The sequence below is a fragment of the Pseudophryne corroboree genome, assembly GCF_028390025.1.
Source record: "Pseudophryne corroboree isolate aPseCor3 chromosome 3 unlocalized genomic scaffold, aPseCor3.hap2 SUPER_3_unloc_34, whole genome shotgun sequence".
In the NCBI taxonomy this organism is placed as follows: domain Eukaryota; kingdom Metazoa; phylum Chordata; class Amphibia; order Anura; family Myobatrachidae; genus Pseudophryne; species Pseudophryne corroboree.
Window position 1 is genome coordinate 1129852 of NW_026967524.1, and position 16651 is coordinate 1146502.

The following is a 16651-nucleotide window of genomic DNA, read 5'->3' on the forward strand; positions in this document are numbered from 1 at the left end:
TGCTAACAGGGGGATTAGCCCCTGTTAGCTGCGTGACCAGTGTAGGGTTTATCCGCGCTGGCTCAGGACGCCTTTCAAAGTGCCTACACTGTGTGTTGCTGAGCCTTCCTGGAGCGCAGCCTGTCAGAGCTGCGCTCCCACCCTTGTGCCGCCATACCCGCCGGTGACCCGCTAACCGGGCTACCGGCGCTGTACTCACCACTTTACTTTCTTCTGGCTCTGTTACGGGGTGGCGGCCGTGCTGCGGGATTGAGCAGTCGCCTCGTGGGCTTGCAATCAGCACCCTCAGGAGCTTAGTGTCCTGTCAGCGGAGTAGAGAACCATTAACTCTTCAGGAAGTTGGTTCCTACTCCCCCCCCTAAGTCCCACGAAGCAGGGAGTCTGTTACCAGCAGCCTTCCTGTAACCTAACTAACTCTAGAAAATAAACTAAGAAAACTCCTAGGAGCTCCCCTAGCTGTGACCGGCTCCTCCGGGCACATTTTCTAAACTGATTCTGGTAGGAGGGGCATAGAGGGAGGGGCCAGCCCACACTATTAAACTCAAAGTGCCAGTGGCTCCCAAAGGACCCATATATACCCCATGGTACTAAATGTACCCCAGCATCCTCTAGGACGTAAGAGAAAGTGGATTATAACCTAGCAGATGATGATTGCAGGGTATTATAAGGTGTATTGCATGTAAAGTACCTTGTTCCACACCTACTCTGCTGTAGCAATATACCTTATATATGGGTGAGTAACACATGTACAGGCTTACCAGCGTATGAGCACACACATAAAGGAATGCTACCTTACCAATGATTCCAGGAGTAATGTTAGGAGACATTTCTCTGATCCATCAGCTCATATGTCTGATGTTATTGTTCATCTAGAATCTCCAATTCATACGATATGTTCCCCATCCATTGTTTTACATTGGTGCTGACATAGGACTTGGCGAGTGACTACATCTCCATCTATACTTCATGGTTAGTTACCAGTACAAGAGAGAGATATTTCTCATACGTCCTAGAGGATGCTGGGGTAACCATAAGAATCATGGGGTATAGACGGGATCCGCAGGAGACATGGGCACTTTCAGACTTGAATGGGATGAACTGCCTCCTCCCTCTATGCCCCTCCTCCAGACTCCAGTTTTAGAATTGTGCCCAGGCAGACTGGATGCACACTGAGGAGCTCTACAGAGTTTCTCCGGAAAAGACTTTATGTTAGGTTTTTTATTTTCAGGGGGGCTGCTGGCAACAGTCTCCCTGCTTTGTGGGACTTAGGGGAGAGAAGTCAGACCTACTTCTAGTGAGTTTAAAGGATTTGCTTCTTGGCTACAGGACACCATTAGCTCCTGAGGGTCTGATCGCTAGGTACGCCTAGATGCTCGTTCCCAGAGCCCGCCGTCACCCCCCTTGCAGAGCCAGAAGTCAGAAGACAGGTGAGTAAAAAAAGCAAAGAAGACTTCAGTGATGGCTTCTGAGGTACCGCACAGCGATCGCACGCTACGCACCATGCTCCCACTACATCGCGGCACTGCAGGGTGCGGGGGGGGGGGGGAGGGGGTGGCGCCCTGGGAAGCATATAAACCTCAAAGGAGACTGGCTATAGGGGACATAGTGCCCGGGCACTGTCCTAACCCTCGCCAGTATAAATATTTATTTAAAAATAGCGGGACTGAAGCGCGCCATTACTGGGGCGGAGCTTAGCCCTCACAACAGCGCCATTTTCTCTACAACAGGCTGCAGAGACGCTGGTCCTTCCTCACACTGCTGCATAAGTATCAGGGGGGGGGGCACAGTAAAAATGGTGCAATATATGTATGTTATAAAAGCGCTGCAGGTCTGAGGCATTGTTTAGTGTTCTCAGAACCGTTGGTGAAGCGCTGGGTTGTGAGCTGCCAAACTCTCTCTGTGTCTCTCTGTCAGACTTTAGGTGCGTATGTCCCCTATATGCCCAGTGTGTTTGTGAGTGGCGAATACACGTGTGTCGGCATGTCTGAGGCGGAGTGCTCTTCCCAGGAGGAGACTGTATTAGGGACACAAACGGCTGTGGGAGTGACCCTGTCGGCATTGCCGACTCCTGATTGGGTAAATGTGTTGAATGCTTTGAATGCAAATGTGGCTCTTATTAATAAGAGATCGGATAAATCTGAGTCTCAGAACCAGGCATGAAAGATATCTGTGGAGGATGTGTTATTACAAGTCCAGACCCCCTCGGGGTCACAAAAGCGATCGTTTGCTCAGTTAACAAACACAGATACCGACACGGACTTTGACTCCAGTGTCGACTACAGTGATACCAGATTAGATCCAAAATTGGCAAAGAGCATTTGGTACATGATTGTGGCGATAAAAGACGTATTACATATCTCGGAAGACCCTCTTCTTCCTGACAAAAGGGTCTGTATGTATAAGGGGAAGAAGCCTGAGGTAACGTTTCCTCCCTCTCATGAACTGAACGCTCTATTTCAAAAGGTTTTGTGAAAATCCTGACAAAAAGTTTCAGATTCCCAAAAGGATTCAGGTGGCGTATCCGTTTCCCTCGGGAAATAGGGAAAAGTGGGAGTCACCCCTCATTGTGGACAAGGCTCTAGCACGGCTGTCCAAAAAGGTGGCTCTTCCGTCCCCTGACACGGCAGCCCTTAAGGATCCTGCGGATCGTAGGCAGGAAACTACATTGAAATCCATTTATGTCACCACAGGTACGCTGCTCAGGCCAGCCATTGCATCTGCCTTGGTGAGTAGTGCTATCGAAAAATGGGCTGATAGCTTGTCTTCTGATATAGATACCCTGGATACGGATAGCATTCTCTTGACACTAGTTCATATCAGGGACGCTGCAGCCTACCTAAAGGAAGCTGCGAGGGATATCGGCCTTTTGGGTTCGAAAGCCAATGCCATGGCAGTCTCAGCTAGGAGAGCATTGTGGATTCATCAATGGAATGCTGATTCTAAGAGAAATATGGAATCTCTACCATATAAAGATGGTGTCTTGTTTGGTGACAGCCTCGCTGATTTGGTATCTATGGCTACCGCGGGTAAGTCATCCTTTTTACCTTATGTTCCTGCGCAACAAAAGAAAACACACCACTATCATATGCAGTCCTTTAGGCCCAATAAATACAAGAAAGGCAGAGGTTCTTCCTTCCTTGCTACTAGAGGAAGGGGAAAAGGTAAAAGATCACCAGCAGTGGCAGGTTCCCAGGAGCAGAAGTCCTCCCCCGCTTCTACTAAATCCACAGTATGACGCTGGGACTCCTCTGTGGGAGTCCGCACCGGTGGGGGCACGTCTCAAACTCTTCAGTCAGTTCTGGGTTCATTCGGACCTGGACCCATGGGTTTTGGAAATAGTGTCCCCGGGGTACAAACTAGAGTTTCAAGACGTTCCCCCTCGCCGATTTTTCAAAGCGGCCTTACTAGCTTATCTTCCGGACAGGGAGGTGGTATGCGACGCAATACAAAAGTTGTGTCAAAATCAGGTCATTATCAAGGTTCCCCCGTCACAACAGAGAGAAGGATTTTATTTGAGCCTATTCGTGGTCCCGAAGCCGGACAGCTCAGTCAGACCAATCCTGAATCTAAAATCTCTCAATTTCTACCTAAGAAAATTCAAATTCAAGATGGTATCTCTCCGAGCAGTGATCTCCAGTCTGGAGGAAGGGGATTTTATGGTGTCGGTAGATATAAAGGATGCCTACTTACATGTTCCCATTTATCCTCCGCATCAGGCTTGCCTGAGGTTTGCAGTTCAGGATTATCATTACCAATTTCAAACGTTGCCGTTTGGTCTGTCCACGGGTCCGAGGGTTTTCACCAAAGTAATGACAGAAATTATGGTTCTCCTGCGCAAGCGAAGAATCACAATTATCCCGTACTTGGATGATCTCCTGATAAAGGCGAGATCCAGGGACCAATTGATGCAGAATATTACGATCTCCCTGACAGTTCTGCAACAACATGGTTGGCTCCTAAACTTGCCGAAATCAGAGTTGGTACCGACGACGTGGCTGTCCTTTCTGGGAATGATTCTGGACACAGAATTACAGAGAGTTTTTCTTCCAGTGGAAAAGGCTCTGGAAATTCAGAACATGGTCAAAAAAATTCTGAAACCGACAAGAGTGTCAATCCATCAATGCACTCGGTTGCTGGGGAAAATGGTGGCGGCTTACGAGGCCAGTCAGTTTGGCAGATTCCATGCCAGGGTGTTTCAGTGGGATCTGTTGGACAAGTGGTCCCGATCCCACCTTCACATGCACCGAAGGATAATCCTGTCTTCCAATACCAGAATCTCGCTCCAGTGGTGGCTGAACAGCTCTCACCTCCTAGAGGGGCGCAGGTTCGGGATCCAGGACTGGATCCTAGTGACCATGGATGCGAGTCTCCGAGGCTGGGGTGCAGTCACACAAGGGGAAAACTTGTCTACACATAAACGTTCTGGAGTTAAGGGCCATTTACAACGGCATTCTGCAAGCAGAACATCTTCTGCGAAATCTGCCCTTCCTGATTCAATTGGACAATTTAACAGTAGTAGCGTACATAGGGGGTCATTCCAAGTTGTTCGCACGTTGACGATTTTCGCAACGGAGCGAGTAAGGCAAAAATGCGCATGGTTCGCAGTGCGCATGCGGTTAGTATTTTAACACAAAACTTAGTAGATTTACTTACGTCCGAACTAAGAATTTTCATCGTTGAAGTGATCGGAGTGTGATTGACAGGAAGTGGGTGTTTCTGGGCGGAAACTGGCTGTTTTCTGGGAGTGTGCGGAAAAACGCAGGCGTGTCAGGGAAAAACGCGGGAGTGTCTGGAGAAACGGTGAGTGGCTGGCCGAACGCAGGGCATGTTTGTGACGTCAAACCAGGAACGAAATGGGCTGAGCTGATCGCAGTGTAGGAGTAAGTCTCGAGCTACTCAGAAACTGCTAAGAAATTTCTATTCGCAATTATGCAAATCTTTCGTTTGCAATTTCGCTTAGCGTGTGCAATGCTGCTAAAAGCAGCTAGCGAGCGAACAACTCGGAATGAGGGCCATAAACTGCCAGGGCTGAACAAAAAGCAGAGCAGCAATGGCAGAGGCCACGAAAGTTCTCCGTTGGGCGGAAAAGCATACAAGCGCTCTGTCAGCAATCTTCATTCCAGGAGTGGACAACTGGGAAGCAGACTTCCTCAGCAGATACGATCTCCATCCAGGGGAGTGGGGTCTTCATCAAGAGGTCTTCACAGAAGTGACAAGTCTTTGGGGAGTTCCTCAAATAGGCATGATGGCGTCTCGTCTCAACAAGAAACTTCAGAGATATTGTTCCAGGTCGCAGGACCCTCAAGCAATAGCTGTGGACACCCTAGTAACACCATGAGTGTTTCAGTCGGGGTATGTATTCCCACCGCTTCCACTCATTCCGAAAGTAATAAAGATCATAAGAAGAACAAAGGTTCAGGCTATCTTCATTGTTCCAGACTGGCCAAGGAGGGCTTGGTATCCAGATCTTCAGGAATTACTCATAGGAGATCCCTGGCCTCTTCCTCTACGAGAGGACTGTTACAGCAGGGGCCGTGCGTGTATCAGGACTTAACGCGGCTACGTTTGACGGCGTGGCAGTTGAACGCCGGATCCTAGCTCGAAAAGGTATTCTCTGTGAAGTCATTCCCACACTTCTTCAGGCTAGAAAAGGGGTAATGTCTAAACATTACCACCGTATTTGGAGAAAATATGTGTCTTGGTGTGAATCCAAGAAGGCTCCTACGGAAGAATTTCAGTTAGGACGTTTTCTCCATTTTCTACAGGCCGGTGTGGATGCTGTTTAAAGTGGGCTCAATTAAAGTACAGATTTCAGCCTTATCGGTTTTCTTTCAAAAACATTTGGCCTCTCTTCCAGAAGTTCAGACTTTCGTGAAAGGCGTATTGCACATCTGGGCTCATTCTATGGCTGGTTTGCCGTTACCAAAATCGGTGAAGGCCAATTCTACCAGGAAGGTGGGCGCGTCCTGGGCGGCTGCCCGGGGGTCTCGGCGTTACAACTTTGCCGAGCAGCTGCTTGGTCGGGTTCAAACACATTTGCTAGGTTTTACAAGTTTGATACCCTGGCCGAGGAGGACCTCATGTTTGGTCAATCGGTGCTGCAGACTCATCCGCACTCTCCCGCCCATGCTAGAGCTTTGGTATAACCCCCATGGTTCTTATGGTTACCCCAGCATCCTCTGGGACGTATGAGAAAATAGGATTTTAATACCTACCGGTAAATCCTTTTCTCTTAGTCCGTAGAGGATGCTGGGCGCCCGTCCCAGTGCGGGCTGTGTCTGCAGTTATTAGTTATGGTTACACACAGGTTGTGTTATGTTATAGTCAGCCTGTTGCTGACATGGTTCATGCCATTGGATTGAGTTCTGTTGAATGCCATGTTGCGTGGCGTGTTTGAGGTGTGAGCTGGTATGTATCTCACCTTAGTTTAACAACAATTCCTTTCCTCAAAATGTCCGTCTCCCTGGGCACAGTTCCTATAACTGGAGTCTGGAGGAGGGGCATATTGGGAAGAGCCAGTTCACACCCATTTAATGTCTTAAAGTGCCCATGTCTCCTCCGGATCACGTCTATACCCCATGGTTCTTAATGTTACCCCAGCATCCTCTACGGACTAAGAGAAAAGGATTTACCACTAGGTATTAAAATCCTATTATCTAAGTCTTATTATAATATTACATTTGTTATTGTGAGTGTTCTCAGGAGGGTGGATACAATGATAGTCTGAGACACAGTATTATAAAGCCTTCATTAAAAGTTATATTTTATTATACACACACATTTACAATTAAGTGTCCCATAGAGTCGTCTTCTCCTATTGTTTACAAGATTAATATTGTTACAGAAAATGTCACATTTCCATAATGTATTTTATTTCCAGCAGATGGACACACAAGCAGGAATATCTCAGAAGGACATCTAATGTTATCCCTGGATTGTGACATAAAAGATAATGACAGTAGACAGGATTCTCCAGGAGATAACCCCATTAACCCAATTATACATCCAGCTTTATCAGCTGATCCCCCTGATCCTGGGAAATGTTCTCCTGATCACTCTGATATTGGTGCATCTGTTACAGCTCTGACAGTAGATACAGTGTTTCCCTGTTCTATAGATGCCAAATGTTTAACACAGAACACAAACCTTATTACCCATCAGACAGGTAAGGCAGGTGAAAGGCCACTGATATGTTCTGAGTGTGGGAAATGTTTTACACAGAAATCACAACTTGTTACACATAAGAGAAGTCACACAGGTGAGAAGCCATTTACATGTTCTGAGTGTGGGAAATGTTTTGCACACAAATCACATCTTGTTATACATCACAGAAGTCACACAGGTGAAAAGCTGTTTTCTTGCTCTGAGTGTGGGAAATGTTTTACACAAAAATCACATCTTGTTATACATCACAGAAGTCACACAGGTGAGATGCCATTTCTATGCTCTGAGTGTGGGAAATGTTTTGCAAACAAATCAGATCTTGTTAGACATCAGAGAAGTCACACAGGTGAGAAGCCATTTCTATGTTCTGAGTGTGGGAAAGGTTTTGCGCACAAATCACATCTTGTTATACATCACAGAAGTCACACAGGTGAGAAGCTGTTTTCTTGCTCTGAGTGTGGTAAATGTTTTACACAAAAATCACATCTTGTTATACATCACAGAAGTCACACAGGTGAGAAGGCATGTCCATGTTCTGAGTGTGGGAAACGTGTTGCACACAAATCAGATCTTGTTATACATCACAGAAGTCACACAGGTGAGAAGCTGTTTTCTTGCTCTGAGTGTGGGAAATGTTTTACACAAAAATCACATCTTGTTATACATCACAGAAGTCACACAGGTGAGAAGCTGTTTTCTTGCTCTGAGTGTGGTAAATGTTTTACACAAAAATCACATCTTGTTATACATCACAGAAGTCACACAGGTGAGAAGGCATTTCCATGTTCTGAGTGTGGGAAACGTTTTGCACACAAATCAGATCTTGTTATACATCACAGAAGTCACACAGGTGAGAAGCTGTTTTCTTGCTCTGAGTGTGGGAAATGTTTTACACAAAAATCGCATCTTGTTATACATCACAGAAGTCACACAGGTGAGAGGCCATTTCTATGCTCTGAGTGTGGGAAATGTTTTGCAAACAAATCAGATCTTGTTAGACATCAGAGAAGTCACACAGGTGAGAAGCCATTTACATGTTCTGAGTGTGAGAAATGTTTTGCAAACAAATCAGATCTTGTTAGACATCAGAGAAGTCACACACGTGAGAAGCCATTTCTATGTTCTGAGTGTGGGAAATGTTTTGCACAAAAATCACATCTTGTTATACATCACAGAAGTCACACAGGTGAGAAGACATTTCTATACTCTGAGAAATAAATCAGCTCTTGTTGCACACAATAGACATCACTCAGGTGAGGAACCATTTTAATCTTCTGGAGTTTACTTATCATTGCCATGCGTTGTTCTTCAAGGTTCTTATCCTATCTCCTATGCTTTTTGCAATATACATGCTACCACTGGGTGAAATAATCAGATGTCATCTACCACTGCTATACAGATGACCTGTCTTTTGCTCTGGGTACTGAGAGCCCAGTACCAATCCTAAATGGTTGTCTAGCTGAGCGCCAGGTGTGGGTGATGCCAGTTGGCTGTGACTCAGTCCTGGTTAAACAGGTCCTTATGATAGAAGCTCACCAACAAAGAACACAGCTACAGCTCAGCTTTGCAAACCAACCAGACTTACGCTTGGGGGTTCAGAGTTACAAAATGCTGATCATGTGCGGAATCTTGGTGTCATGGATGGTGGAGTGACACTTAGACATTGGTATCTGCCACAATCAGATTCTCATCTGAGGAACATAGCCAGACTCCAGCACTTATTTCCCTCAGAAGATCTACCTACAGTCATACATGCACTTGTATCATCACACATAGACTACTGCAATGTCCTCTACCTGGATCTCCCAGCAAAAGAATTGCACCGCTTGTAGCTTGTGCAGAATGTAGCAGCCAGGCTGTTACCTAACCACCCCGTTCCTGCCACATAACACCCATTCTCTGCTCCCTTCACCGGCTGCCTGTAAGATGGTGATCTGTTACATAATCTTACTGACTCTCCCAGCCCTACATGACCAGGGTCCATGGTACCAGAAGCAGCTTCTGCCTCCTTACTGCCCTGCTTGGTTACTTCCATCTGCAGATGAAGGACTGTTACCAGCAGTACCAAGAATCCCCAAGAAGTTCTGAGATGTCAGGGGTGAGACAGGGTGGTGGCACTAGTGCTGTAGCGGGGGCTGTAGGTAATATTGTCCCCAAGCAGCGCTAAGGTGTCAGAGGGGAGACAGGGCAGTGGCAGTAGCTGGAGGGTCAGGTGACATTTGGGGAGACAGGGCGGTAGCAGTAGGGGGAGATGGTGCGGTGGCAGTAGTGGGGGGAGATGTGGCAGTATTGGGGGAGACAGGGTGGTTGCAGTAGTTGGGGGAGGTGGGGTGGGTGGAAGTAGTGGGAGGGGGTGGGGGCTAGATGGGGTAGTGGGGGAGATAAGGCAGTGTCAGTATTGGGGAGAGACTGGTGATAGTAGTGGGGAGGAGACAGGGCGGGTGGCAGTAGTGGGGGAAGACAGGGCGGTGGAAGGAGACGGGGCAGGTAGCAGTTGTGTGGGGGAGACAGGGTGCTGGCAGTAGTGGAAGGAGACAGGGCCGGTGGCAGTAGTGGGGGGAGACAGGGCGGGGGCAGTAGTGGAAGGAGATGGTGGTAGTAGTGGGGGGAGATGGGGCAGGTAGCAGTTGTGTGGGGGAGACAGGGTGGTGGCAGTAGTGGAAGGAGATAGGGCGGGTTTCAGTAGTGGGGGAGACAGGGTGGTAGGCAGTAGTAGAGGGAGAAAGGGCGGATGGCAGTTTTGTGGGGGACACGGCAGTGGCCGTAATGGGGGAGACAAGGTGGGAGGCAGTAGTAGAGGGAGACAGGGCAGGTGGCAGTAGTGGGGGGAGACAGGGTGGTGGCCGTAGTGGAAGGAGACAGGGCTGGTGGCATTAGTGGAAGGAGACAGGGCCGGTGGCAGTAGTGGAAGGAGACAGGGTGGGAGGCAGTAGTAGAGGGAGACAGGGCGGTGGCAGTAGTGGAAGGAGACAGGGTCGTTGGCAGTAGTGGACGGAGATGGTGCTAGTAGTGGGGGGAGACGGGGCGGGTAGTTGTGTGGGGGAAACAGGGTGGTGGCAGTAGTGAAAGGAGACAGGGTGGGTGGCAGTAGTGGGGGAGGCAATAGTAGAGGGATACAGGGCAGGTGGCAGTAGTGGGGTGAGACAGGGCGGTGGCAGTAGTGGAAGGAGATGGTGGTAGTGAGGGAGACAGGGCGGTGGCAGTAGTGGAAGGAGACAGGGCGGGTGGCAGTAGTGGGGGGAGACGGCAGTGGCAGTAGTAGAGGGAGACAGGCAGGGGTGGATTGGGAGCAAAATGCGGACCTGGAAAAATTTGTACTAGTGGGCCCACATGGGCAGCACCAGAGGTGTAAGATCTAGACATGGGCCATGGCAGCAGCACCCTCCCCCCAAGACTTTCCAGATAGTGGGCATGTCCAGCATCAGGGGAAAGTTAAAAGGAAATAAAATTAAATGTTATGAGCACATTATATGATACACCTTTAGATTTTAGGAAACTATATCATTCTTTAGAAAGATATATATTCTTGCTATTACAACAACCGTATCCCAATCACTATTCACTCAATCTTATATGTCAGCCAAGCAGGCAGACAGAGCATACACTAGATCATCTGCAATCACAGGCTAAGTGGCAAAGTAAGTTTCATATATGCAAACTGTTTGGCATCTTATTCATTAAGTCTATAAATAGGACCACATGTCCTCAAACAAAACAGGCCCCACGGGTGCGTCGGCCCACCGGGAATCTTCCCTGTAGACCCTATGCCCAATCCGCCTCTGGAGACAGGGCAGGTGGCAGTAGTGGGGGGAGACAGGGTGGGTGGCAGTAGTGGGGGGGTGACAGGGCCGGTGGCAGTAGTGGGGGGGAGACAGGGTGGGTGGCAGTAGTAGAGGGAGACAGGGCAGTGGCAGTAGTGGAGGGAGACGGCAGGTGGCAGTAGGGGGGGAGACGGCGGTGGCAGTAGTGGAAGGAGACAGGGCGGGTGGCAGTAGTGGAAGGAGACAGGGTGGGTGGCAGTAGTGGAAGGAGACAGGGCGGGTGTCAGTAGTGGAAGGAGGCAGGGCGGGTGGCAGTAGTGGAAGGAGACAGGGCGGGTGGCAGTAGTGGAAGGAGACAGGGCAGGTGGCAGTAGTGGAAGGAGACAGGGCGGGTGGTAGTGGGGGAGACAGCGGTGGCAGTAGTGGAAGGAGGCAGGGTGGGTGGCAGTAGTGGAAGGAGACAGGGCGGATGGCAGTAGTGGAAGGAGGCAGGGCGGGTGGCAGTAGTGGAAGGAGACAGGGCAGGTGGCAGTAGTGGAAGGAGACAGGGCGGGTGGTAGTGGGGGAGACAGCGGTGGCAGTAGTGGAAGGAGGCAGGGTGGGTGGCAGTAGTGGAAGGAGACAGGGCGGATGGCAGTAGTGGAAGGAGACAGGGCGGGTGGCAGTAGTGGAAGGAGACAGGGCGTGTGGCAGTAGTGGGAGGAGACAGGGCGGGTGGCAGTAGTGGAGGGAGACTGGGCGGGTGGCCGCAGTTCAGTACCAGGGGATGCTGGAGGCAGTAAAGAGGTGTATGGGTCCTACACAGAATCAGTTGATAATTAGACTTAATGATGATTATACTTCCTCATTTCTAATTAGGAGCGACCAAGCTGATGCGAAACATACGTCTCAGTTTATGAGAGCTTGGACGTGCATCACTTCCGGAGGTGCTGGGAATACACCTGACCCGGCACCCGGCTCTCTTTATGGTTCCCGGAAAGCAACAGAGATCCATCAGCAATATACAGACCGCACACCGCAAATAGGTATTCAGAGCGGCTCTCTCATCCACCGCTTTATGTCTGCCCCCCCCCCCCTGCAATGTCCGTGCACAACAGGGGATGTTGGATGTGAATCGGGGAAAGCAGAAGCCGCTCGTTCTTTATCTCTTTCAGTCCTGGTGTGCACGGCTTCTCACCGCTCTTATTGACCCCATTCACTGCCAGCGTAACACCCTGGCACATGGGGCAACAGCAGAAGGGTAGACCGTCAAAATACAACAGGACTCTGTATCTATCTAACATCACCTATTGGCTGTTGCCTTCTACACAATTTAAAATAATGCATTACATGCAAAGAACGGTCTAAGTATAGGGACGGATGGGCTATAGCTCCTTACGAGTTGCACTAACTGTCAGTTAATAACACACAATGTATTAAAACTACAAGAGGGATTGTGTCTACAGTCCATCTACGCTATTATCCCACTGCAGCTCTTAGTCCCTAGATCAGTGGTGGCCAACCAGTGGGTCCTGAGCCACATGCGGCTCTTTCTTCAAATGTGGCTCCTAAAACACAAAGTCACATGACCACAACAGATTCGGTAACCACTGCACTCCAGAAAGACACGCAGCAGCACTACTGGGACTTAGAACTGAGGGAGCCAGATACTAGAGATGAGACACCCACCAGCAAGTTGGGGGAAGCTGACGTGACATATGGGGGATCTGGCTGGAGTGACACAGCAGGGTGCTGGTTGAGGTGACAGGGTGGTGGCTGGAGTGACACAGCAGGGTGCTGGCTGAAGTGACAGGGTGGTGGCTGGAGTGACACAGCAGGGTGCTGGCTGAAGTGACAGGGTGGTGGCTGGAGTGACACAGCAGGGTGCTGGCTGAAGTGACAGGGTGGTGGCTGGAGTGACACAGCAGGGTGCTGGCTGAAGTGACAGGAGGGTGCTGGTTGGAGTAACAGAAGGGTGCTAGCTGAAGTGACAGGGTGGTGGCTGGAGTGACACATCAGGGTGCTGGTTGGAGTAACAGAAGGGTGCTGGCTGAAGTGACACATCAGGGTGCTGGCTGAAGTGACAGGAGGGTGCTGGTTGGAGTAACAGAAAGGTGATGGTTGGAGTGACATGAGGGAGCTGGCTGAAGTGACAGGAAGGTGCTGGTTGGAGTGACAGAAGGGTGATGGTTGGAGTGACATAGGGGAGCTGGCTGAAGTGACAGGAGGGTGCTGGTTGGAGTAACAGAAAGGTGCTGGTTGGAGTGACATGAGGGAGCTGGCTGAAGTGACAGGAGGGTGCTGGTTGGAGTGACAAGGGTGATGGTTGGAGTGACATATGGGGGAGCTAGCTGAAGTGACAGGAGGGTGCTGGTTGGAGTGACAGAAGGGTGATGGTTGGAGTGACATATGGGGGAGCTGGCTGAAGTGACAGGAGGGTGCTGGTTGGAGTGACAGAAGGGTGATGGAGTGACATATGGGGGAGCTGGCTGAAGTGACAGGAGGGTGCTGGTTGGAGTAACAAGGGTGCTAGCTGAAGTGACAGGGTGGTGGCTGGAGTGACATATCAGGGTGCTGGCTGAAGTGACAGGAGGGTGCTGGTTGGAGTAACAGAAGGGTGCTGGCTGAAGTGACACATCAGGGTGCTGGCTGAAGTGACAGCAGGGTGCTGGTGGGAGTAACAAGGGTGCTGGCTGAAGTGACACATCAGGGTGCTGGCTGAAGTGACAGGAGGGTGCTGGTTGGAGTAACAGAAAGGTGATGGTTGGAGTGACATGAGGGAGCTGGCTGAAGTGACAGGAGGGTGCTGGTTGGAGTGACAGAAGGGTGATGGTTGGAGTGACATAGGGGAGCTGGCTGAAGTGACAGGAGGGTGCTGGTTGGAGTAACAGAAAGGTGCTGGTTGGAGTGACATGAGGGAGCTGGCTGAAGTGACAGGAGGGTGCTGGTTGGAGTGACATATGGGGGAGCTAGCTGAAGTGACAGGAGGGTGCTGGTTGGAGTGACAGAAGGGTGATGGTTGGAGTGACATATGGGGGAGCTGGCTGAAGTGACAGGAGGGTGCTGGTTGGAGTGACAGAAGGGTGATGGTTGGAGTGACATATGGGGGAGCTGGCTGAAGTGACAGGAGGGTGCTGGTTGGAGTGACAGGAGAGTGATGGTTGGAGTTGCATATGGAAGAGCTAGCTGAAGTGACAGGAGGGTGCTGGTTGGAGTGACATATGGGGGAGCTGGCTGAAGTGACAGGAGGGTGCTGGTTGGAGTGACAGAAGGGTGATGGTTGGAGTGACATATGGGGGAGCTGGCTGAAGTGACAGAAGGGTGCTGGTTGGAGTGACAGGAGGGTGCTGGCTGAAGTGACAGGAGGGTGCTGGTTGGAGTGACAGGAGGGTGCTGGCTGAAGTGACAGGAGGGTGCTGGTTGGAGTGACAGGAGGGTGCTGGCTGAAGTGACACATGGGGGAGCTGAAGTGTATTATGTGAATCTGGCTTTTACAATTATTTTATGTGGAAGCAGCTTTTTCAATGTATTTTAAGTTGGATCTGGATTTTTCAGTGTATTTTATACCAGGGGCATGACCTAGCAGGCGCAAGGCCACACCCCATTTTTGCAATGTCGGCGCTCTGACGTACCTAACACATTTTTGGGGCCACCCCTGATCTAGATGATAAAAACGTTCCCTGCAGTGAGATGCTAATGTGAGTGACCAATACCATGAAGCTGGTTCATATCTATTGAATGACGGTGTTGCTGAATGCACAGAGAGTTATTGGAATAATTATAATACTATAAACCACGCTTTATTTGGGTCACCTGGTTGACCATTAATTGCTTTTCAGATCCCTTGTGACTGGGGTTTTTATAGTATTGAATCCTTTCCCTAGTCATATTGGTTTTGTACCTGCTTTTATTGATTTATTCAGGGAGCTTTTCACATACTTTTGGATTATCTTTAAAACATCTGCCACTTGAGACTACCCCTGAGGAAGTCCCAGTTAGGGACGAAACGCGTTGGATTGTGTTCAAGTTCTGTATTCCATCTGTATCTATGCTACCAAGGAAGATTTGTCACCAACCTTAAGTGTCATCTGGACTTTTCATCTGACAGAAATTGTTTGTATACACTGCCTATACTTTCTGTAAAAAGATGTTGATATGCTCACAGACATTTTTCGTGGCTTTTATGTATTAAATACTAAAACTGAAATTTTTAATTTGTTTTAATGCGATATACAGTACTATTTACAAGCGCACTTAGACCTGTTTTGTTTGTTGTGTATCATTGAGCCTCATCTAACGGGGTTCGTCTAAGCTGCAGCTCAGTTTCTTTCCACTTAGCGCCTAAGGGTACCCCTTTTTGTTTAAATATATATATATTAGTATGCTTAGCTTAAAAAATATATGTGAATATACATAGCTAAGTTAAAATAGGTGACTATATATATATATATATATATATATATATATTAAATAGCGTGATGTAGATCAGCTCAATTGTGAAAAAGGGGTATAAGTGAGCCCGGACCATATAGCAATCAGAAAATGGCTGATCTCATACTCTTTATCTTGAGATCCACACAGAGTTGTTGACACCACCAGGACTTTTTCAATAGTTTCATGAAGATCCAAAAGACATAAAATAATAAAAACCCACATAGTGTAAAACCACAGGTCAAGCTCAGAGCACTACAGGACTGCTAGTAGCTGCTGGTACATTAGTTAGAAAGATATATCGCTTATCTGAGTCTCAGCATTCAGCCAACGCGTTTCATCCAGGTGGAGCAAGTGTCCTCACCTCCAGACTTCCTCAGGGGTAATGACTGGCCTCGTGCCAGACAGGGTTTATATAGGGCTAACAATTAGCATAGTTAATGATTCCAATATGGCCAACACAGGATATCCTGTAGTATGAATAAGGTATATCTCTTCTGTTAACTTATACCTAAACCCAATTTACAGACAATGTAACCAACCCTCTCAGGGTGATATGTGTATAGAAATGCCTCTTTAACATAATAATGGTATATACTGCACATAATAATATTATTATTCATATTTTTGTGGTAATCCGAATCTCGGGAAAACCGGAAGCGGAAATGACGCTCCGTTATTGTGAACATATAATGGTCTAACAACCAGAGTAATCATGGCCACCAACCCGGAAGTGAGTGGCAGGGCCAGCAGCAGAAATCACAGGGCCCGGTACACTGACTTCTCTGGGGGCCCTCCCCCTGATCACCCCCTCGCCCACGCACCCACCATATCACCACCACTGCACATACACATTCCATACCTGTGCCAGAACATGTATCACCACATATAAGACATTCTAATACTGTCATTGTTCCGTACAAGTACAGAAGATGTCACACAATAAGCTGTGCCAATGTCCAACGTTTGAGTCCTGGGAAACACTTTATCAACATAAAATAATCATCAAAACCATCCCTTATATACCAGATCCCTATCAATGTAAAGTGACCAGACATCGTGGCTCACCAGTCACTGGGGCTGCAACGTCACTGATATATGACATGTCCCACTACATTACACCCTTACCAGGGTCAGGGGTTCCTGTCTGCAATGCCATGGACACAGTAGGATGGTATTGGGATCCCAGTGGTCCGAAGACCAACAACTGTATCCTGATGTGCAGAATCCTGACAGCTGCTAAGTATTCTAAACCCTTCCCTTCTACCCCCCTAACCCTACCTACCAGTAGCCTAACCCTAACCACCACCCCCACA

At 48.7% G+C, this 16651-nt stretch overlaps 1 protein-coding gene across 1 annotated transcript in view; it reads left to right on the top strand.

Moving 5' to 3' along the window:
• Positions 1-9041, top strand: part of LOC134984081 (gastrula zinc finger protein XlCGF57.1-like) — a 40584-nt gene extending 31543 nt beyond the window's left edge. Inside the window, exons 5-6 of the mRNA XM_063949717.1 lie at positions 6884-7678; positions 7751-9041. Of these exons, the coding sequence (XP_063805787.1) occupies positions 6884-7678; positions 7751-8382 (1427 nt within the window). The 3' untranslated portion in view covers positions 8383-9041. The remainder of the gene's footprint in view (positions 1-6883; positions 7679-7750) is intronic.
• Positions 9042-16651: the final 7610 nt, after the last annotated feature.